At 46.2% G+C, this 22739-nt stretch overlaps 1 protein-coding gene across 1 annotated transcript; it reads left to right on the top strand.

The window, feature by feature from the left end:
* The first annotated feature begins 3375 nt into the window (after positions 1 to 3375).
* On the top strand, positions 3376 to 7238 carry LOC123054413 (growth-regulating factor 3). Its single transcript, XM_044478186.1, has 4 exons — positions 3376 to 3677; positions 3796 to 4022; positions 4852 to 5245; positions 6454 to 7238. The coding sequence occupies exons 1-4, from the start codon at positions 3586 to 3588 to the stop codon at positions 6914 to 6916; spliced, it is 1176 nt and encodes a 391-aa protein (XP_044334121.1). The 5' UTR covers positions 3376 to 3585; the 3' UTR covers positions 6917 to 7238.
* Positions 7239 to 22739: the final 15501 nt, after the last annotated feature.

Consider the following 22739-nt stretch of genomic DNA (forward strand, 5'->3'; position numbering starts at 1 on the left):
GCTGGGCCCTGCGGTACTACCGCTCCCTTGAGCGGTACTACCGCAAGCCCCTGCGGTACTACTGCTCCCTTGAGCAGTACTACCGCATGCCACAGACACTTTAGCATTTGGCAGTCTTCATTTCGCAGAGACAAGGATAAACGGACGATGCTCCATCGAAGCGAAGGAAAGGTGGTGCAATGGAATAGATGTGTACGTGTTGATTCCACCCTAACCTTTCCGAAGCAGACCCCCTCTTAATAGTACGGCTTTCCTATGACTCAAATCCACCGAAAAGAAACATAGAGAACCGCCATCTTCGATAGGCTCCGAGGGGCACCGAATCGTCTTGTGCCTAGACATGAGATATCTGAAATGCTCGATGCACACGATTAGTCCGCAAAAGCACTGTCATCAATCACCAAAACCACTTAGGGAGAAATATGCCCTTACAATCTCTCCTTTTTTGGTGGATTAATGACAATACGGGTTTTGCACATAGAGATATAAAATGATCATAAGCAAACCCAAAATCTATAAAATATAGACAGGCTCCCCCTAGATGTGTGCATTCTATAGATATGCTTTGGACTGCACAACACACACACTAGGATCAACACTCCCCCTATATTTTATAGACAAGGCAATCCTTGCAACAATATAAGTGACAATAAGCATGGAAGCAAGGTATAGCAAGTGAGCATGATGATAAGGGCACAAGACAGAATAAACTCACAAGCTACTAATCATACTAGACAATAAAAGGATAAGAGTGAAGGCATATATCTTACACCACATGATAGAGTAAGTCCTGGTCTCACACGCAAATAACACAAACCAAAGCAACGAAGGTTCAACGAAACGAAAGCACGGAGCACGGAGACAAATTCGCAAATCCTACACTCTCTCCCCCTTTGGCATCAAGACACCAAAAAGGCAGAGAGGACACCTAAGACACAGGTGGTAGCTCCCAGTGAAGTGATCACCCATCAACCTCCTCATCCGAAGCAGCAGGAATGGACTCCTCATCTGACTCGGCCCACTGATAGCCTTGCTTCATCATCCAAGCAGCCTCAGGTGTGATGTTCTTCTCAGACCCGCTCGAGACGTGCTCGTCAAGCTTCCTCAAAATCCGCTTGTCGCGCTGGCGACTCTCCTTCTGAGCAACGTGAGTCTGGTATTGCCCCTTGGCCTGCATGCAGAACAGAGCCTTCACCTTGGCCTTGAGCTTCTTAGCCCAAGAGGGCTCAGCAGAGGGAGGTGCATACCCCTCAGAACTGTCCTCCGCCTCCTCCTCCTCAATCTCATCATCATCAACATCCATGCAGGCGGCTTCTGCCTCAGCCTGGGTAGTGGTGTTAGCCCACTTGTTCTTCTGGCGCAGCTTAATGGGCTCATGGTGAATCCAGTTGGGAGCATGAAACTCTTCACCCGGAAAGAGCTTCTCCCAAGTCTTCGAAATCAAGAGGTGCAAATAAGGTCCATAGATGGGAACCTTGCGATGGAACACCGCAAACTGAAGCTCACACCACATGATATGAGAGACATCAAGTGGTCCAGGTTGTTGAAGACGCGCTTCCTCACAAATAAGCATCATGTCCACAAGATAGGAATGCACCTTGTCCTTGTCACCTATGCGAGGAAAAAGAGAGTTGCGGACGATCCGGTGCATGATGTCAAGAAACGGGTTCACCACATAAGACTTCTTGCCATTGGGTAAAGACTTCTCAACAAGGTCGGGTTGAAACTTGTTCTTGGAAGCAGGACTCTGGGTTGGATGCGGGCGGACACCAACGGGCACATCTAGCCCCTCATCACGAACGTGCAACAGATCCACGAACTCCTTCCACTCAGCAGACATCCTCTTTCCATTTGTCATCCAAGTCATGGTCCGCTTCTCATCCATGTGGAAGTGGACAGAAGCAAAAAACTGAGCCACAATCTCTGGGTCATGGTCAAGGTGGAATGTGAGGATCTTCTCAATACCAAATTGCATGGAATAAATAAATTACTTCCGATACACGGTGTGACAAATCCTAATCTCGATCCATGCCAACTCAACAGACACCTTCGGAGATACCTGTAGAGCATCTTTATGATTACCCAGTTACGTTGTGATGTTTGATAGCACACAAGGTATTTCTCCGGTATTCGGGAGTTGCATGATCTCATAGTCGAAGGAATATGTATTTGACATTAAGAAAGCAATAGCAATAAACTGAACGATCATATGCTAAGCTAACGGATGGGTCTTGTCCATCACATCATTCTCCTAATGATGTGATCCCGTCATCAAGTGACAACTCAGGTCTATGGTTAGGAAATCTTAACCATCTTTGATCAATGAGCTAGTCTAGTAGAGGCTCGCTAGGGACACGGTATTTGTTTATGTATCGACACATGTATTTAAGTGTCTGGTCAATACAATTCTAGCATGAAAAATAAACCTTTATCATGATTAAGGAAATATATTAATAATTATTTTATTATTGCCTCTAGGGCTCTAGGGCATATTTCCATCACGTAACATGGTCATCTCCGACAACGCCCGACTCAGCTTAGACCGACTCGTCGAGAAGATTAAATGGAAGGCTAGACAATCGGCCTTAGCAGGCACAAGTAGGTTTATAAATTTTCTTTTGGAAGCGAGCACATCCTCGATCGACGTAGGCGCTCGTGGTGCCTTAAGAGCAACCCTAGTAGATCCACTAAAATCTCGCCGCCCCTTATAATTCCGGGCGTTTTACAGGTTTTGCACATTTTCAGGCCCGAACAGATCTGCTAAAAATGGCCGGCCCATAAAAAATATACATGAGTCTCGTTAAAATCCTCCTCCGCCGCTATATTTCCCGCGCAGCGGCCAAAGTGCATCTGGAGTTCCCATCCTCCATATTCGGCGATGCTCTTTGGCCACACACCAAGAGGTGCCGCAAGGCGGAGGAGGGGCTCCTCGCTGACGAGCGAGCGGTGGCGGCCGGAGAAGAAGGCGCCGACGAGGGTCTCGCCGCCGCCAAGGAAGAGCACGCATACGCCAATGCTCTTTGGAGGTCGGCGGAGGAGTTCTACCTCGGCGGCAAGCCATGAGCCGGCCATCCCTAGGTCTAGATTAGTTTGATCTATGTTTTTATGTATGAATGCACGATGAACTCCGGTGGTGAACTTTGTTTTAAATTTGCAGTATCGTTTTTGAGCGGAACTATTCTGCCGTGCCGTGCGCGACAGTGCAAATTCGTTTTAGAGGATCCCTCAAACGAACTTTACGGTACAGAGTTTTAGCTAGAGTGGCTCTAAGCTGGAACCCTGGCGTGTCGGCCTCACCCCCACACGGCGCTGCCGCTGCTGCGCCTATCACCACCTCGCCAGGGCTCCTCCTATATATCCATCCCACTGCCCCCATCGTCGTCTCACTCTCACCAGGCAGCAGATCGAGCCCTGCCCTGCGCAGCGAGGGAAAGAGACACACACAGCACAGCGTCACCAGGCAACTAATAAAAGGCAAAAGCACGGCACATTAAAAGAGAGGCCGGACCGGACCGGAGCCAAGCAGCAGCAGCAGCCGCAGCCGCAGCCGCAGCCGCAGCAGAGGAGAGAGAGAGAGCGGCATATATGGCGATGCCCTTTGCCTCCCTGTCGCCGGCAGCCGACCACCACCGCTCCTCCCCCATCTTCCCCTTCTGCCGCTCCTCCCCTCTCTACTCGTAAGCCCGCCGGCCAACTCCCCTCTTCTTTCTTTATATATCAACTTCTCTCTTAGCTAGAGGTGCTAACTAATGCGGTGACCGGCTCCGGCGTGTTTTTGTGTGTGTGTGTGTGCAGGGCAGGGGAGGAGGCGGCGCAGCAGCAGCAGCAGCACGCGATGAGCGGCGCGAGGTGGGCGGCGATGAGGCCGGCGACCTTCACGGCGGCGCAGTACCAGGAGCTGGAGCAGCAGGCGCTCATCTACAAGTACCTCGTCGCCGGCGTGCCCGTCCCGCCGGATCTCCTCCTCCCCATCCGCCGCGACTTCGACTCCCTCGCCTCGCGCTTCTACCACCACCACGCCCGTACGTTCCCCTACCTCGGCAGAGTATTTCTTCTACAATCCACACGCACGCTTTTGCATTCCCCTGTGCGATTTGCTCGGGTTGTTTATTGGGATCGAGAGATTCAGGTGTACTCGACCTCCTAGCTCGTCTCTTTGTTAATTGCTCCGGTCATTTGTTAATCCTCTCCCGGATTTGGCCGCGCAAAGGTCTCATTATTCTAATCCAAGAAGCCCCGTGCCCTGTTCAAGATTTGCTCCTACCACCTACTACATCTACTAGTAGCATCTCCTGTCTTCTTGGTGGGTCTTTTTATTCATTTGTTTGGATTCAAGAAGCCTCATGTGGTAGGATTTGATTAGGCGAGTCTTTGCTTGGCCCGGCCTAAAAACGAAGCGAAAAGTAGAGTAGAGAGGTGGGTCGGGTTAGTAGTTTATTGGTCCTTCCTTGTCATGGGGGTTATTCCTGTCTGGTTGTTGGGAGCCTTACCCACGCATTCACTCGCTCGCTGCCGTCCTGCGTCGCATCACATGGGCCAACGAGAAAAAAGATCAATAATCAACCTCTGCTCTGTAGTAGTAGATGCGCACAGTTCCTCCTTTCCCCCGGAAATAATCTCGCATTCCTCGTTCCTTCCTGCGGGGTAAATGAATGATTGGTTGGTTGGGCGGACAGACAGATAGATCCAGGACGACCGACCGACCGGCTCTCGTCTCCGGCCGGCCGGCGGCATGACTGACTGCCACGGCCTGAGACTTGACGCGTTATTCTTCCATCTTGCGTCTCCTCCTGATTTGATTTGTACCCGTCGCATCATTGTTGACCTGGGTTTTCTTAAATTTGGTTGCAGTTGGGTACGGGTCCTACTTCGGGAAGAAGCTGGATCCGGAGCCGGGGCGGTGCCGGCGGACGGACGGCAAGAAGTGGCGGTGCTCCAAGGAGGCCGCCCAGGACTCCAAGTACTGCGAGCGCCACATGCACCGCGGCCGCAACCGTTCAAGAAAGCCTGTGGAAACGCAGCTCGTCGCCACGCCCCACTCCCACTCCCACTCCCAGCAGCTGCAGCAGCACGCCCCCGCCGCCACCGCCGCCGCGTTCCACAGCCACTCGCCGTACCCGGCGATCGCCACTGGCGGCGGCGGCGGCGCGGCCGGCTCCTTCGGCCTGGGGTCTGCTCAGCTGCACATGGACAATGCTGCTGCGCCTTACGCGACCGCTGGTGCGGCCGGAAACAAGGATTTCAGGTGATCTCCATTAACCTTCTCTGCATACTCTGCTGCCGTGCTAATTAGTTTTTCTTTACCTAGTCGTTGGTGTCAGGGGCGATGAAGTGGCCCATAACATGTGATGTTCCCATTTTTGTGCTTGATTGCATCAGTAGACAAGCAGGGCCTGCGTTGATCAGACTAGCACCAGTGCTCTTCTGACACCGTTAGTAGTAGAGTATGATCTGTGCTTGCTTAGGTAATTGCTTTGCAGTATCTGGCCATGCTTTCTGGGGCCAGATTTTAACCTGAGAAGATTGCAAAACAGAGTGGTGCTCTGCTCTGCTCTGATGCAAGTTCAGAGCAGAGCGTTCTTCTAAACTAGATTCACACGCATACTCTGCCTGCAAGAGATGAAACTGTATCTTGGTTTTATGTTCAGAGCAGAGTGCTCCCTGCTCCTGCTCCATCTTAGACCTGGCATTTATTTTGCTGCCTTTCTTCCTCTGCTGACCCATGTTTGTTTTTCATGTTTGGGTCTGGGCTACTCCCTCCGTTCCTAAATATAAGTCTTTTTAAACATCTCAAATGGACTACAACATACGGATGTATGTAGACATATTTTAGAATATATATTCACTTATTTTGCTCCGTACGAGTCACTTGTTGAAATCTCTAAAAAGACTTATATTTTGGAACGGAGGGAATAGAAAATAATGTCAGTTCTGCTGCAGCAAAACTTACCAGTTTCTGCCTTCCCTGCACCTGAAACCATCTGAAAAGGCTAGCATGATTATGGAAGCCCATGACCTTTCGCCCATCCATCCATCCTCGAGCTTTTATTTCTGGGGTTTGCTTCATCAGAACTTTGTGATGAGTTACCAGCAGTGTCCCTTTACCGAAGCCCTGTCATTGTAGTAGGGTTGCTTGCGGGGCAGTCAGCACATGCTGCATTGCTGCGTTGCTGCCAATCATGCTTGCTTAGATGTCTGGCTTCCTACTTTTGTATTGTATTGTTTTGTTTTGTTTTACTCCTGTCACGAGCTGCTGCTTTAAAGTGTGCAGCAACAATGGCTATGTCCCTTTTGTTTTGTCTAGTAGCCAAGAAACGTGAAGCCTACTGTATACATATCCTAGATCATTGCTGTCCAATAAGTTTCAGCTATAGAACTTCAGTACAGTGAGGAGAACACCATTATGGTCCATGCAAATGTTTGCATTTGTCAAATCTGACTTGTGCAATTCAGGTATTCTGCCTATGGGTTTAGGACTTCGGCGCTGGAGGAGCACAACCAGTTCATCAGCGCGGCCATGGACACCGCCATGGACAACTACTCATGGCGCCTGATGCCGGCCCAGAACTCGGCGTTCTCACTCTCGAGCTACCCCATGCTGGGCACCCTGGGCGACCTGGACCAGAGCGCGATCTGCTCGCTGGCCAAGACGGAGAGGGAGCCGCTGTCCTTCGGCGGCGGCGGCGGCTTCGAGGACGACGAGTCGGCGGTGAAGCAGGAGAACCAGACGCTGCGGCCCTTCTTCGACGAGTGGCCCAAGGACAGGGACTCGTGGCCGGAGCTGCAGGACCATGACTCCAACCACAACAGCAACGCCTTCTCGGCCACCAAGCTGTCCATCTCCATCCCGGTGACCAGCTCCGACTTCTCCACCACCGCCGGCTCCCGCTCGCCCCACGGTATATACTCCCGGTGAAGGTGAAGGGGGTCGGCCGGTCTGATCTCTGCTGATTTGCCGAAGTCACGACGGGCGTCCTCAAATCATCACAGATGAGTGAACCGACCGAATGCGTGCTTGCTCATTTTGTATGGAATGCTGCCTTAACTATCACCGCCGTGCAGCACGAACAAGGCCCTACTTGTTTATTTTTCTTCCCGTGATTTCACAGCGCTTTGCTTAATTTTCTTTCTTGGTTTTGCCGTGTGTCGGCCGGAACTGTACGAAGTTTTCTGTAGCCTCGATGGTCTAACTGTTTCCCGCGCAATTACTGTCGAAATAATCTTCCCTTTTTTGGCCATCATATATTTCAATCTTCCCTTTTTTGGCCATCATATAAGTAAATGTATGCGATGCTCTTTTACTTGATGTGTTAATCCGTCACATGGCCGGGTAGAGTTGAGAGCAGCGTCCCGCGTGTTTTTGCTTTGAGGTGGGGCGGCGGCGAGCCCCGATCCGGGCATAGCTTCCGGCGCAATCCTCCTCCGGCGAGCAGCATCCTCCTTTTGATGATGGGCAGGTTATGGGAGCATTCGGGGCGGGGGTAGCCATTCCAGTTTCCTCTTTTCGACTTGCTTTGGCGTGTTGAGACGAGACGCAAGGGGGCACGGTTCGCCTCCCCTGGTCAAGAATCAAGATGCATGGGCGCCGATGATTTGCTTAAGGAGGAGGAGAAAGTGCGATGATGCGAGACGCTGTATCTGCCCGCGCAAAGGCAAAGCTTCCCGAGTTGGTGGAGGAACAGGCTGTAAACCCCTTGAGCGTGGGGCCGTGGCTGCACTTCCGTCCGTGTTGCCGGTCTGGGAAGCACGCGACGCGGCGGTACCCGGTGCCCCGGTACTGCTTTAAGTCTGTCATGGTGCAGGGTACCTGAAGAGTACGTCGGTAGTGTACCGGTAACTCTGGCGTGTGGTTTGGCACGCAGATGGACCGGGATTCAGGATGTGTGTGCTCTCTTTTCTTTGCTTCTGGTGTAGGACGAGTGGAGGAGACGACGGGACGAGGGCGCATCATGCGACGGAAAGCGAAGGCTTGCATTGCATGGTACTACACCTCGTCACCTCGCGATCGGATAGCTATAGCTTGGGCCATTGGGTTTGGGTGGATGGATCATGGACGACGACGGGGGACGTAGGCGTGGTACCGACCGGCGGCATGTGTACGTCCTGACAGGTCGGTGGGCACGGCCGTGCGTTGTGCGTGGTGCAAGCGGTTTCGCAACGCCCGGCAGGGCCGACGACGGGCATGTGCGCCCAGGCGAGTGCGTGCCGCGATCACGCAAACGCTTCCTCATGCGATCGAGTTAGGTCGTCGTAGGAGTAGGACGGACGTGGTAATCCTTGCGAGTTGCGTTGGTCCCCCGGCCCCGATGGACCGGACGGGGCGTTCTGTGCTATCCATCCATGTGTCCATCTAGTAGTGTCTAGCTAGTGCCCTGTGCTATGTGCTGCTGCCGGCCGGGAGTCGGGTACGTGGACTGCGGTGGAGGCATGAGAATGGTCGTCCCGTCGCGTTCAGTGGCACAACGGCATGGGCGCATCGCATGGCCACGCTCACAGGGACGGTGGAGGACTGGACTAGAGATTAGAGGGAGCCCTGGGGTGGCCCTGGCGCGGAGGCATGCTACTGACCACAAACGAGCCTTGCACGTGAAGCTCCTCCATGGGCTCGGGGCTGGCTTTACGACGGGTCGACGCACCACGCGAAAGCCTATCATGTTGGAGAGCATAGGGCGCGTCTGCGTCGGCCTTGGCCCTTTTTTCTCCTTTGATTCTCTTTGGTTTTCACTAGTTTTCCTTGTTTTCTCAGTTTCTTTTCCCTTTTTGTAAATACACTCCTTATTTTTCATACACATTGTACTTTTTTTTGTACATCCGAATTTTCATTTTTCTATTTATTAAAATTCTAAAAATGCATGATTATAATTTCTCAAATATATGTTTTAATTTTTTGTATACACCTCAACTATTTTTATATGTGTTTAATATTTTTAAATAGATGATTAGCGTGTTTGGAAATACTTGTTTGTTGAAAAAAAATTCAAATATGTGTTAAGCATTTTCAAATACATGCTGAAACTATTTTTTACTATGAAAACATTTTTATACATTGGATAATTAGTCTACCAAAGGTGTTAAAAACTTTTGTTGAAATGGGTGAACTTTTATCAAAATGTAACGTACACTTTTTTGAATTTTACGAAACATTTAGTTGGATTACACAAACATTTTTCTACATTGTATAACATTTCGAAAAAATGTCAGGAACATTTTTTTCTATTTACTAAAATTCTAAAAACGCTCTGATATTATGGGACCAAGGGAGTAGTAAATGCATGCAATGCTCTTTTACTTGATGTGTTAATCCGTCACATGGCTGGAATGGATAGAGTTTAGAGCAGCGTCTCGCGTGTTTTTGCATTGAGGTGGGGTGGCGGCAATCCTTCCCCGATCCGGGCATAGCTTCCGGCGCAATCCTCCTCCAATGAGTAGCATCTTTTGATGGGCAAGTTACGGGAGCATTCGGGGCATAGATGGCCATTCCTCTTTGCCCTTTCGATTTGCTTTGGCGTGGTGAGACGCAAGGCGACACGGTTCGCCTCTCCTGGTCATGCTGAAGCTCATGCATGGGCTTATTACTTGAGGGAGAGGAGAAAGTGCAATGATCTGCCCGCGCAAAGGCAAAGCTTCCGGAGTTGGTGGAGGAACAGGCTGTGATGTAGAACCCTTCCTTCCTTCCTCGCGCGTGGGTCCGTGACTGCACTTGCGTCTTGCTGCCTCGGAAGCACGCTATGCGGCCGGCGCTACCGTACAGTTCCAAGTCCGTCATGTCCTGGCGCAGTGCAGGGTAGCAGCTACGTCAGTAATGTAGTACTAGTAGTATCTCGTGTTTGGTTGTTTGGCACGAAAATGGCAGGCAAAGGCACGGATGGATGAGGATTCAGGCGGGGGTCATTCTTTGTTTCTGGTCCAGGGACGAGGGGACGGGGCTAGGGTAGGGTGCATCTGCATCCTGCGACGAAAAGCCAAGGCTTGCATGGTGCTACGGCTCGTCAGCTCGCATCGCATCCGATAGCTTGGGGTTGGGCTTGCTTATCCATCCATGGGTACGTAGTAGAGATGGAACCGGGTGGATGGATACGGGGACGGGGCACGTACGCGCGGTACCAACCGGCGGGCGCCGCCATGTGCCCGGACTCCAGACCGGTTGGTGGGCGCGGCCGTACGTGTGTGGTGCGGCGGTTTCGCAACTCCCGGCAGGACCGACGACGGGCATGTGCGCGCACTCGCGATCACGCAAACTCTTCTACTCTCTCGCGCTTGAGTCAGGACGCCGTAGTAATCCTTGCGCCGGTCCCCGGATGGGTCGGACGGAGCGTGCTATCCAACCATGTGTCAATGTTCCTTTTGTAGATCAGTGCATGTAATCGCTGAGTGCTACTATATGCTTGAATCGCTATACAACTAGTGCGAGTGACCTAGTGTGCTAGCACTACACACAAGCAGTACATCTCTTATCTCTAGTGTTGTTAGTTAGAAAAATTCTCATTTGATTTGCTAACAACGCTGAGTGCAAGCATGTGCTACAGTGGTAGCACACTTTTTATCCTCGTCCTCCTTCGCCTCCTCGTTTGTGGTTGGCAGCCCCCACCTCAACACAAAATCAAGTACTGTAGTACTATTGCAACATCGAATCAAACAAAAATATTTGAGAAAACCTGACAACAAAAAAATCAAGTAAGCATCCCCGAAATAAAAACTAAAACAAAATCAAATTGCAAAACAAATTACAAATTGAATACTTGCACACAACTACAACATCAAACCTCTGTCGCATGTACTATACCTAAAAAGGCTTTCGCCCCGCTTTACATATAAAGCCATGATCATAAACACAACGGTACATACGCACACACCCAAGGCAGTATATATAGGCGTTGGGCGCAGCAACACCACCCCTATCTACGAAGAGATGAAGCCGCATACAACGAACCGTGGACTCCAAGGCGGCGCCTTTAGGAAGGATACGACACCGGAGTGTCGCCACCGCCCGACCCGAGGGTCAGAGTTTCCCGTGGAGTAACACAACGGGCAATGAGAGCCGCGACGACGCCTTCAAGAAGGGAACGAGCTTCGCCGCCGCCGCTCTGTCCGAGGATAGAACAGGTTTTCACCCCGGCCAGCACTCACCGCCACCGAACGGCACACCCCGGCCACCATGCCGCCCACACGGCCATGGCAGCCGGGCAGCACCAAGCCACGGGCTCTGGCCATGAGCACCTAGCTACCACCACCAGGGCCGCCGCCCCGGCATCCAAGACCAAGACAACACCTCACCCGAGACCCGTCGCTACCCCAGCCAAAGAGACGAGCAGAAAGGCCCGGCCTTTCGCACCCCTGAGCGCCCCCCAGCGCCGAGACCCAATAGGCCAGCCAAAACTGGCCACCATCGCCCCGTCCTGCAGCACCGGGCGCGAGATGAGCTCGATCCTGTCGCCGGGCGCGAGATGAGCTCAGTCCTGCTGCCGTGCACGAGACGAGCGAAAAGGCCCAGCCTTTCGCACCCCTGAGCGCCGAGACCCAATAGGCCAGCCAAAACTGGCCACCATCGCCCTGTCCTGCAGCATCGGGCGCGAGATGAGCTCGATCCTGTCGCCGGGCGCGAGACGAGCTTAGTCTTGCTGCCGTGCACGAGACGAGCTCGGTCCTGAGGCATTGGGCGCGAGACGAGCGATGGACCGCAACTGGGAGCGGGCTAACCCTTCGATGCAAGTAGAGCCCGGACGACGAGGAAATGAAGGGAAGGTCAAAACGGCCCGACCGCAGACGAGCCGACACCGGAGAAGCCGACCGCCGCCGCGGGCAGAGACAACGGCCACCGTGTAGCCGCCGCTACCGGGAGGCCACCACCCCCGGACCTCCCCGCGCCGCCTCCCATGGCCGGAGCAACAACCACGCCCGGTCGCTGCCCACCCCGCGCCGCCTGGCGGGAAAGTCGCGTCAGATCCGGCCGGCACGCCCCCATCTCCACCAACTCCAGCCCACCTCCGGCACCGACCGAGAGGAAAGGGAGGCCGAGCTGTAGCCCGTAGAGAAGGGGTCCACCGAAACCCGCCCGCTGCAGCCCGTGGCCGGATTTGGACCGCCGCCGCCACCACGGGCATGTAGCCGCCGCGTCGCCGCCGAGAGCCACCGCCGCCGCACCGCCGAGCCCCACGCACGCCCGACGCCACTGCAAGGACAGGCCGCCCCGCACCAGCCACCCCCGAGCGACGGAGAGAGAGGCCCCGGCAGCTGTGGCCGACGGCGGGGGCGGGGAGGGCGGGTGGGGGAGGAGAGGAGGGGGATGGCCGTGCCACCGCTCGAGTCGCCCACGCGGGGGACGACGCGGGGGCTAGGAGGAGGGGAGGAGTCCACGAGGTAGAATTTGACAATTGGGTTGAAGGAGCATGTACTATATAAGAGAAAGTGCAATGGCTAAAAGAAAAAAGAAATGAACTAATACAAAAAAATAAAGGAAGAAACAATCATGTCAGACACTATTTCCTTACAGTACTAAATAAATAAATATACAAAAACAAAGAAAAAAGGCGTAGCTATTTGACGAATTTTTTGGGCGTTCGGTGAAATATTTGTCTATCATCCGATCTTGATCCAATGGCCGAATTAGCTACTTCCACCACCCTTCTTCTCCCCCTATACAAAAACTAAAATTGAACAAAAAAATCTATGTAAGAATGAATTAGTGGCAACGATATTACCCTTAAAGAAGAAAGGACATGAAAAAAATTAAAACTTGTGAATAATTTGCACATAAACTACATTTTCAATATAAAAAGAATAAGCCAATAATAGTGCAATTTGCGCACTCTAATATAATTGCATTTTTTGCGCTCTAAAAAACAAAACCAAAAAATGACAAGTTTGCACACAATTTACACATAAATTGTGCATTTTTATAATAGACAAGAATAAGCGTATAATAGTGACTTCTAGCAAAAAAAGAGGTCTTCTAAGTAGGAATAAAGTAGTGGCATTGATATTACTCTAAAGAAGGAAGAATACAAAATAAGTTAAAGCATAACCAAATCCTAATAATGAAGTTTTCTAGGGAAGAATGAATTAGTGGTTGTGGAATTACCCTTTAAGAATAAAGAAGAAGAAGAAATTATGCATAGAGCTTACACATAAATTACGCTTTTTATAATATGCAGGAATAAGAATATAATAGTACAATTTTGGCAAAAATAACTTTCCTAAAAAATGAATTGGTGCCATTGGTGCTGCCCTTTAAATAAGTAAGAAAATGAAATAAAAATAAGGGACAATTCCATTTCTCCCCCTAACTTGAGCCACCACCTGGCATTTGCCCCTAATTTTCATGTATGCTCAAAAATACCCCTCTTCCGTCAATTCACCTTATAGAAATGCCCTTGCCATCCGGTCAAAGGGCTTTGACCGTCTGGTGAATAGTAACATGGTGAAGAGTAAATTCGAAAAAAATAGCAAAAAAAAATCAAAAAAATCAGAAATTTTGTGGGATCGAAGATACTCAAGGCCGCAAGGTGCGTGCAAATTTTCGTGCTATTTGGACATTCCAGGAACTCGTGGCAAAGGAAAAAATATAAATCTACACGCTGTGAACAGTAAATTCAAAAAAATAGCAAGAAATTTTTAAAAAATATGAATTTTTTTGTCATCAAAGAGGCTTGGGTGCGCAAGGTGCTTGCAAATTTTTGTGATCAAATGACATGCGAGGTGCTCTAACAAAAAAACAAAATAGTGCATTTTTTCAAAGTTTTTTTCTGCGCCAACTTTTGTTTTTTTCTCCACGAGCTCCTACAGTGTCGAAACACAGCAAAAATTTGCACGCACCTTGCGCACCCCAGCCTCTTTGATGCCAAAAAATTTCATATTTTTTTGAATTTTCTTGCTATTTTCTTTTAATTTACTGTTCACAACGTACATTTTAAAGTTTTTCCTTTGACACGAGCTGCTGGAATGTCCAAACTACGCAAAGATTTGCATGCACCTTGATCCCTTGAGTATCTTCGATCCCACAAGATTTCAGATTTTTTTTGATTTTTTGCTATTTTTTCGAATTTACTGTTCACCATGTTACTATTCACCAGACGATCAACCCCCTTTGACCGGACGGTAACGACACAGAAGGGCATTTATGTAAGGTGACTTGACGGAAGAGGGGTATTTTTGAGCATACCTGAAAATTAGGGGTAAATGCCAGGTGGTGGCTCAAGTTAGGGGAAGAAATGGAATTGTCCCTAAAAATAAATAAATAATAAAAATAGTGAAGTTTTCTAGCGAATATAGAATCAGTGGCATTGGTATAGGGAGAAGGAAAATGGAGAACAAATAAAAATAATGATGATAAAGTATGCACATAATTTATACAGAAATTACGCTTGTTTACAATACGCAAGAATAAGCATATAGTAGTGGGATTTCGCAAAAATTAAGTTTCCTGAGAAGGAATGAATTAGTGGTGGCTTACTCGATCCTGTGTGTTTGCATTGATTCAGGTGTGACCGTGTGAGGTGCAGAATAATGCTTGGCGCGAGGTAATTCTCCTCTTTAAGCTTGACAGAGATGCATAGTAGAAATGAACAACAACGAACATCAATGATGCGGAGTGAGACGTATGCACACTTTCGGTTTTATCCATAAAGAAGAAAGAAAATTAAATAAAAACTAAAGAAAAATCAAAATAATAAAGTTTTCTAAGGAAAAATGAATTAGTGGCATTGGTATTACATCTATTACCTTTTTAGAAAAAAAAATCAAAATCAAAATTATGGAGTTTTCTAAGAATGAATGAATTAGTGGCATCAATATTACCCTTTCATAAGAAATAATATATGAAAAACTAAACTAAAATCAAGATAATGAAGTTGTTTTAATAAAAAGTAAATTAATGACGTTGGTATTACCATTTTAGATGAAAAAAATTGCACAGAACTTTGCACAGAAAATTGTATTATTTTAATATGCAAAGAATAATCTCTTATCTACCACTTAAAAAGAATGTAAGGTTCCATGTTTCACTTTTTTCCCACCAACTCTTCGTCCAACCTTTCTCGTATGATAATGAATCACCTTAATTTACATATCTTTTAAAACAATTCCACTTTAATTTACTGACCAAACTTCTCATCAAAATATAAGGTAAATCATAGGCAGGATTTTATAAAATTTATTCAGACAATCGCATTAATTTGAGCAGGTAAATCACGAGCTAATGTACTAGAATATTTATACTCCGTTGCAACGCATGGGCATTGTCCTACTAAGTATATAATAGTGCAATTTTCACACACTACTGTAATTCAAACACATAATGATAGTTATTGCATTTGCATGTACGCATTTTTACTCTTTCTAGTATGCCAAAAATACCATATAGGAAAAGGAAAAATTGACTAAGAAATTAAAAGTAAAGTAAAAGAAAAATACACATAGAAACAAAAAAACATGCAATGTGTAAGAGGCTTTATAACCCTATAGGAAAATTGACTCTACCCAACATGGCAAGTCAAAATTACCGGCTAAGAAAAAATTAACTTACCCCAACATGGGTAAGTCAGAATATCAGTTTAAGAGGCGAACTGAGTGTAGCTCAGATGGTTAGCTTCCTTGTGATGGGACCAACTCACGAGGGTTAAAGTCCTATACTTGGCATTGGTGGTGGCATTTTCCTGGATTATGGTTAGGCCTTCCTACTATGCGCATTAGTTGATCAAGGGCGGGAACCACCCCTCCCGTGGTTTACAATAATTCTACCGATCGCTAGGATCCGATAGGTACAAGGATGGACAGATAGTTTTATTATAGGGAAAGTATACTTTTCGCCCCTCAACTTTATCATAGTCTAGAAATGGTCCCTCAACTTCAAAACCAGAAAAATCTAGTCCCTCAATTGTTGAAACCAGATATGTTTCGTCCCTCAAACTGCTTCAAGTGATTTTTTTACTAACATGGCATGGTTTTGACCACTGACCTCACCACATCATCGTCCACCTCATCTTTATCTTCTTCCTCTCTCTTCTCTCAGTCACGCTCTCTTCCACCCTCTGAGCTCGTGCAGCCGGCCAGATAAAAATCTGATGCCACGTAGTTGCCATGGGCTCGTGGCTTCAAGGCGCTCCACACATGAGAGGTGGCTACTGCTGCTCGCACACTGCGTTAACGACATGTTTAGCTGCGCGGAGGATAGAGTAGTGCACGGTGGGCCACACCCTCGGATGCTAGCATTGGCGCATGTTGGAAATATGCCCTAGAGGCAATAATAAAATAGTTATTAATATATTTCCTTGTTTATGATAATTGTCTATTGTTCATGCTATAATTGTTTTAACCGGAAACCCTAATACATGCGTGAATGCATAGAACACAACATGTCCCTAGTGAGCCTCTAGTTGACTAGCTCGTTGATCAATAGATGGTTGTGGTTTCCTGACCATGGACATTGGATGTCGTTGATAACGGGATCATATCATTAGGAGAATGATGTGATGGACAAGACCCAATCTTAAGCATAGCACAAGATCACGTAGTTCATTTGCTAGAGCTTTTCTAATGTCAAGTATCATTTCCTTAGACCATGAGATTGTGCAACTCCCGGATACTGTAGGAATGCTTTGGGTGTATCAAACGTCACAACGTAACTAGGTGGCTATAAAGGTGCACTACAGGTATCTCCGAAAGTGTATGTTGGGTTGACACGAATCGAGACTGGGATTTGTCACTCCATATGACGGAGAGGTATCTCTGGGTCCACTCGGTAATGCATCATCATAATGAGCTCAATGTGACTAAGGAACTAGCCACAGGATCATGCGTTACGGAACGAGTAAAGAGACTTGCCGGTAACGAGATTGAACAAGGTATAGGGATACCGACGATCGAATCTCAGGCAAGTAACATACCGATGGACAAAGGGAATTATATATGGGATTGATTGAATCCCCGACATCGTGGTTCATCCGATGAGATCATCGTGGAACCTGCGGGAGCCAATATGGGTATCCAGATCCCGCTATTGGTTATTGGCCGGAGAGGCATCTTGGTCATGTCTGCATGGTTCCCGAACCCGTAGGGTCTACACACTTAAGGTTCGGTGACGCTAAAGTTGTGATGGGAATTGTATGTGGTTACCGAAAGTTGTTCGGAGTCTCGGATGAGATCCCATACGTCACGAGGAGTTTCGGAGGTAAAGATTTATATATGGGATGTCCTATATTGGCCACCGGAAAATGTGGAGTGGGGCCCACCTGCATGGGGGGTGAAGGAAATATGCCCTAGAGGCAATAATAAAGTTGTTATTCATATTTCCTTATATCATGATAAATGTTTATTATTCATGCTAGAATTGTATTAACCGGAAACTTAGTACATGTGTGAATACATAGACAAAACAGAGTGTCCCTAGTATGCCTCTACTTGACTAGCTCATTAATCAAAGATGGTTAAGTTTCCTGACCATATACATGTGTTGTCATTTGATGAATGGGATCACATCATTAGAAGAATGATGTGATGGAGAAGACCCATCTGTTAGCTTAGCATGTTGATCGTTCAGTTTTATTGCTATTGCTTTCTTCATGACTTATACATATTCCTTTGACTATGAGATTATGCAACTCCCGAATACGGGAGGAACACCTTGTGTGCTATCAAACGTCACACCGTAACTGGGTGATTATAAAGATGCTCTATAGGTGTCTCCGAAGGTGTTTGTTGGGTTGGCATAGATCAAGATTAGGATTTGTCGCTCCATGTATGGCAGAGGTATCTCTGGGCCCTCTCGGTAATGCACATCACTATAAGCCTTGCAAGCAATGTGACTAATGAGTTAGTTGCGGGATGATGCATTACGGAACGAGTAAAGAGACTTGCCGGCAATGAGATTGAACTAGGTATGATGATACCGACGATCGAATCTCGGGCAAGTAACATACCGATGACAAAGGGAATAACGTATGTTGTTATGCGGTTTGACCGATAAAGATTCTCGTAGAATATGTAGGATCCAATATGAGCATCTAGGTTCCGCTATTGGTTGTTGACCGGAGATGTGTCTCGGTCATGTCTACATAGTTCTCGAACCCGTAGGGTCCGCACGCTTAACGTTCGATGACGATTTGTATTATGAGTTCTGTGTTTTGGTGACCGAAGTTTGTTCGGAGTCCCGGATGAGATGACGGACATGACGAGAAGTCTCTAAATGGTCGAGACGTAAAGATTTATATATTGGAAGGTTGTATTCAGACATCGGAATGGTTCCGAGTGATTCAGGTATTTTACCGGAGTACCGAGGGGTTACCGGAACCCCCCGGGGGAATATTGGGCCTACATGGGCCATAGGGGAGAGGGAGGCCGCGCCCTCATGTCTACTACACAACTTTATTTTTGTAGACACGTGTTGGGACTCCAAGCGCAGAGTTTTGTAGGACAGTAGCAATTTTCCCTCAAGTTGATGACCTAAGGTTTATCAATCCGTGAGAGGTGTAGGATGAAGGTGGCCTCTCTCAAACGACCCTGCAACCAAATACAATAAATCTCTTGTGTCCCCAACACACCCAATACAATGGAAAATTGTATAGGTGCACTAGTTCGGCGAAGAGATGGTGATAAAAGTGTAATATTGATGGTAGAAATATATTTTATAATCTGAATAAATAAAAACAGCAAGGTAGCAAATAGTAAATGAGCACAAAAACGGTATTGCAATGCTTGAAAACAAGGCCTAGGGTCCGTACTTTTGCTAGTGCAATCTCTCAACAGTGCTAACATAGTTGGATCATATGATTATCCCCCAAAGTGCAATAAAGAATCACTCCCGAGTTCCTATTAGCGGAGAACAAAAGATATAAATCGTTTGTAGGGTATCAAACCACCTCAAAGCTATTCTTTCCGATCGATCTATCCTAGAGTTCGTACTAAAATAACGCAAGCTATTCTTTCCGATCGATCTAATAAAGAGTTCGTACTAAAATTAACACCAAAGCAAATTCATATTCATAATACTCAATCCACACAAAGAACTACACAGAGACCCCAAAGTTTCTATCGGAGAAAAGATAATAAAAACGTGCATCAACCCCTATGCATAGATTACCTGAATGTCACCTCAGGAATCCGTGATTTGAGTGCCAAAACATATATCAAGTGAATCAATACGATACCCCATTGTCACCTCAAGTATTCATACCGCAATACATACATCATGTGTTCTCATATCTGAATATTCAATCCGACAAGACAAAACTTCAAAGGGTAAAGATTCAATTCATCACAACAAGAGTATAGAGGGGAGAAACATCATATGATCCATCTATATTAACAAGATCACGAGATTAAACACATAGCTACTGGTACAAACCCTCAGCCCTGAGGGTGGACTACTCCCTCCTCATTGTGGTGGCCGCCGGGATGATGAAGATGGCCACCAGTGATGATTCCCCCCTCCGGCAAGGTGCCAGAAAGGGTCTAGATTGGTTTTCGGTGGCTACATAGTCTTGCGGCGGTGGAACTTCTGATCTAGGTTAACCCCCGAAGGGTTTCGGAATATTTGGGAATTTATAGTGCAAAGAAGGGGTGCGGGAGGCCACCGAGGTGGGCACAACCCACCTGGGCGCGCCTGGCCCCCAGGCACGCCCTAGTGGGTTGTGCCCCCCTCGGGGCACCCCCAGGTGCTTCTTTGGCCCACTGTTGGTCTTCTGGTCCATAAATAATCTCCATGAAGTTTCGTTGCATTTGGACTCCGTTTGGTATTGATTTCTTGCGATGTAAAAATAAGCAAAAAACAGCAACTGGCACTGGGCACTGGGCACTGGGTCAATAGGTTAGTCCCAAAAAACGATATAAAGTTTCTATAAAATGATTGTAAACAATCCAAGAATGATAAAATAACAGCACGAATACTTCATAAATTATAGATATGTTGGAGATGTATCAGCATCCCCAAGCTGAATTCCTACTTGTCCTCGAGTAGGTAAATGATAAAAGAAATAATTTATGAAGTGTGAATGCTGGCAAAGTGCATAAGTTTCATCAATGATAATTTCACTCACTTTTCGTAGCATCATAACAACAATTCTTTCTTATAAAACTTCTCATGTTATAGTGGCAACCAATTCACATGTTAAGGTTCAAACAATGAACTCTCTTGAAACTCAACAACCTATGTTCTTAGTCACCAAGCAATTGCAATTCAACTTATTCAACAGAGTTTAAGTAAGAGATCCACATACTCAACCATCATATAGTCTTCTATGATTGCTAACACTCACCGCATACACATGAGAAAAACGTTTCAACCGGACACATAGAAAGATAGGGGCTTATTGTTTTCCCTCCCAACGTATTCACCTCAAGGGTGATGTCAACAATAATAACTCATGCTACCCATATTCAACTGGACATATGTGCCTAGATCTTTCCTCACCACATGATGCTTGCCAAAAGAGAAAAATTAAAAGGAACAGAGAGAAAAACTTTGACTCTTTGCATAAAAATAAATACTGAAAAGTAAAAGATAGGCCCTTCGGAGAGGGAAGTAGAGGTTTCCATGCGCTTATTTCTTTGTATGCTCAACCTCTTAGTTCAAAAGAACGTCATGTTATATTGCCCCTTATGATAGCAACCTTTATTATGCAGTCCGTCGCTTTTATTGCTTTGCCATCATAAGTTCGTACAACGCTCAATTTTCTCTTACACTAAATGATCTAAAACTTTTAGAAGAAATTTTATTGCCTTATTGCACCGATGACAACTTACTTGAAGGATCGTGCTCAATCCTTAGGTAGGTATGGTGGACTCTTGAAAATAAGATTTGGGTTTAAGGGTTTTTAGGATGCACAAGTAGTATCTCTACTTAGTGCGGAATTTTTGGCTACCAAAGATGGGGGGCAAGCACCACATGTTGAAGATCTATGAAAATATAACTTCTTTGTGAATATGAACAAACTAAATCATTATGTTGTCTTCCTTGTCCAACGTCAACAATTTTGGCATATAATATTTTGATGGGGGCTCACAATCACAAAAGATTTTCAGGATAGTGTGTTTGCATGTGAAAGTTCTCTTCCTTATACTAATTATTCGTGAATTGCTTGTATGACCAAAATTGTGATTGTCAAGCCTCAAAAGATTTCACTTTCTAAACCCAATGTGAAGCTACCACTAGGCATGATATGATATCAACTTCATGACATTCAATTTATTCAACAATTTACTCATAGGATAAAAGTGAAGCACAAGAGCAATTCCAAAGAAAAGAGCTTCGTTGACGGGATGTGAATGCCGCTTACTTAGCCTCCTTGGCAACTATTTGAGGACTCTATTTTATTTAAAAACTTTCAGATCTAAGTACTTTATTAAAACAGCAAGCAAAACAAAATAAAATGACAATCCAAGGATAGCACACATCAGGTGAAGAAGCGAAAACTTAGGCTCAACCGATACTAACCCATAATCGTTGAAGGAAAAGGTGGGATGCCTACCAGGGCATCCCCAAGCTTAGATGCTTGAGACTTCTTGAAATATTATCTTGGGATGCCTTGGGCATACCCAATCCTGAGCTCTTGTGTCTCCTTAATTCCTTTTATATCACGGTTTCCCTAAATCTTAATAACTTCATCCACACAAAACTCAACAAGAACTCGTGAGATAAGTTAGTATAAACTAATTCAAAAACCTTATCAATCTCTACTGTAGCAAATCACTAAAATTATAATTCAACTTTGCATACTAAATGCCTTTTCATATTTAATACTCCGATCCTCAAATAGATTCATTAAACAAGCAAGCATATGCAAACATAACAGCAATTTGCCAAAACAGTACAGTCTGTAAAGAATGCAAGAGTATCAATACTTATTCAACTCCAAACATTATGAAATTATACCACACTGTAGAAAATTTATCATAGCTTATTATGCAAAAAATTTCAACATTTTATCACATTCTGACTTTTCTAGGGAATTTTTGCAACATCGGTAAACTTTCTGTTTTCAAACAACAACATGTAGACTTGTAAAATAAGCATAGTAAAGGCTATCAATGCCAATTTAATTGAAATAAAAGATGCAAAACATTATTCTAAATAACTGCAAGCAAATACTAACAAAATAAATTGATGCTGCAAGCAAAACTCATATCATGTGATGAATGAAAACATAGCTCCGAGTGAGGTTACCAATAATGTTGGAGACGAAAGAGGGGATGCCTTCCGGGGCATCCCCAAGCTTAGTTGCTTGGATATTCCTTGGATATTAACTTGGGGTGCCTTGGGCATCCCCAAGCTTTGGGTCTTGTCACTCTTTGTTCTCCTCATATCAACATCTCACCCAAAACTTGAAAACTTCAATCACACAAAACTTAACGGAACTTTGTGAGATAGGTTAGTATGATAAAGAGCAAACCATTTCACTTTTGGTACTGTCAAAGAAAAGATGCATAATCGTTATCACACAATGTCTACTGTAGCATATGATTTCCACAATTTATATTGAGTAATATAATCCATAGAAACTAGAAAACAAGCAAACTATGCATTGAAAACAGAATCTGTCAAAAACAGAACAGTCTGTAGTAATCTGTACTCAAACCATACTTCTGCTACTCAAAAATTTATGAAAAACTTAGAACCACGTGAGCAATTTGTATATTAAACTTCTGCAAAAATAATCAACTCAAAAGCACTCTTCTTTTAAAAATTAGACTATATTCTCGTGAGCGCAAAAGTTTCTGTTTTTCAGCAGGGTCAAATCAACTATCACCCA

The sequence above is a fragment of the Triticum aestivum genome, chromosome 2D (genome assembly GCF_018294505.1).
Source record: "Triticum aestivum cultivar Chinese Spring chromosome 2D, IWGSC CS RefSeq v2.1, whole genome shotgun sequence".
Classification (NCBI taxonomy): domain Eukaryota; kingdom Viridiplantae; phylum Streptophyta; class Magnoliopsida; order Poales; family Poaceae; genus Triticum; species Triticum aestivum.

Coding starts and splice junctions, on each gene's coding strand:
- LOC123054413 (XM_044478186.1), top strand. CDS start 3,586: ATGGCGATGCCCTTTGCCTCCCTGTCGCCGGCAGCCGACCACCACCGC. Junction 3,678..3,795: donor CGCTCCTCCCCTCTCTACTC/GTAAGCCCGCCG, acceptor GTGTGTGTGCAG/GGCAGGGGAGGAGGCGGCGC. Junction 4,023..4,851: donor CTTCTACCACCACCACGCCC/GTACGTTCCCCT, acceptor ATTTGGTTGCAG/TTGGGTACGGGTCCTACTTC.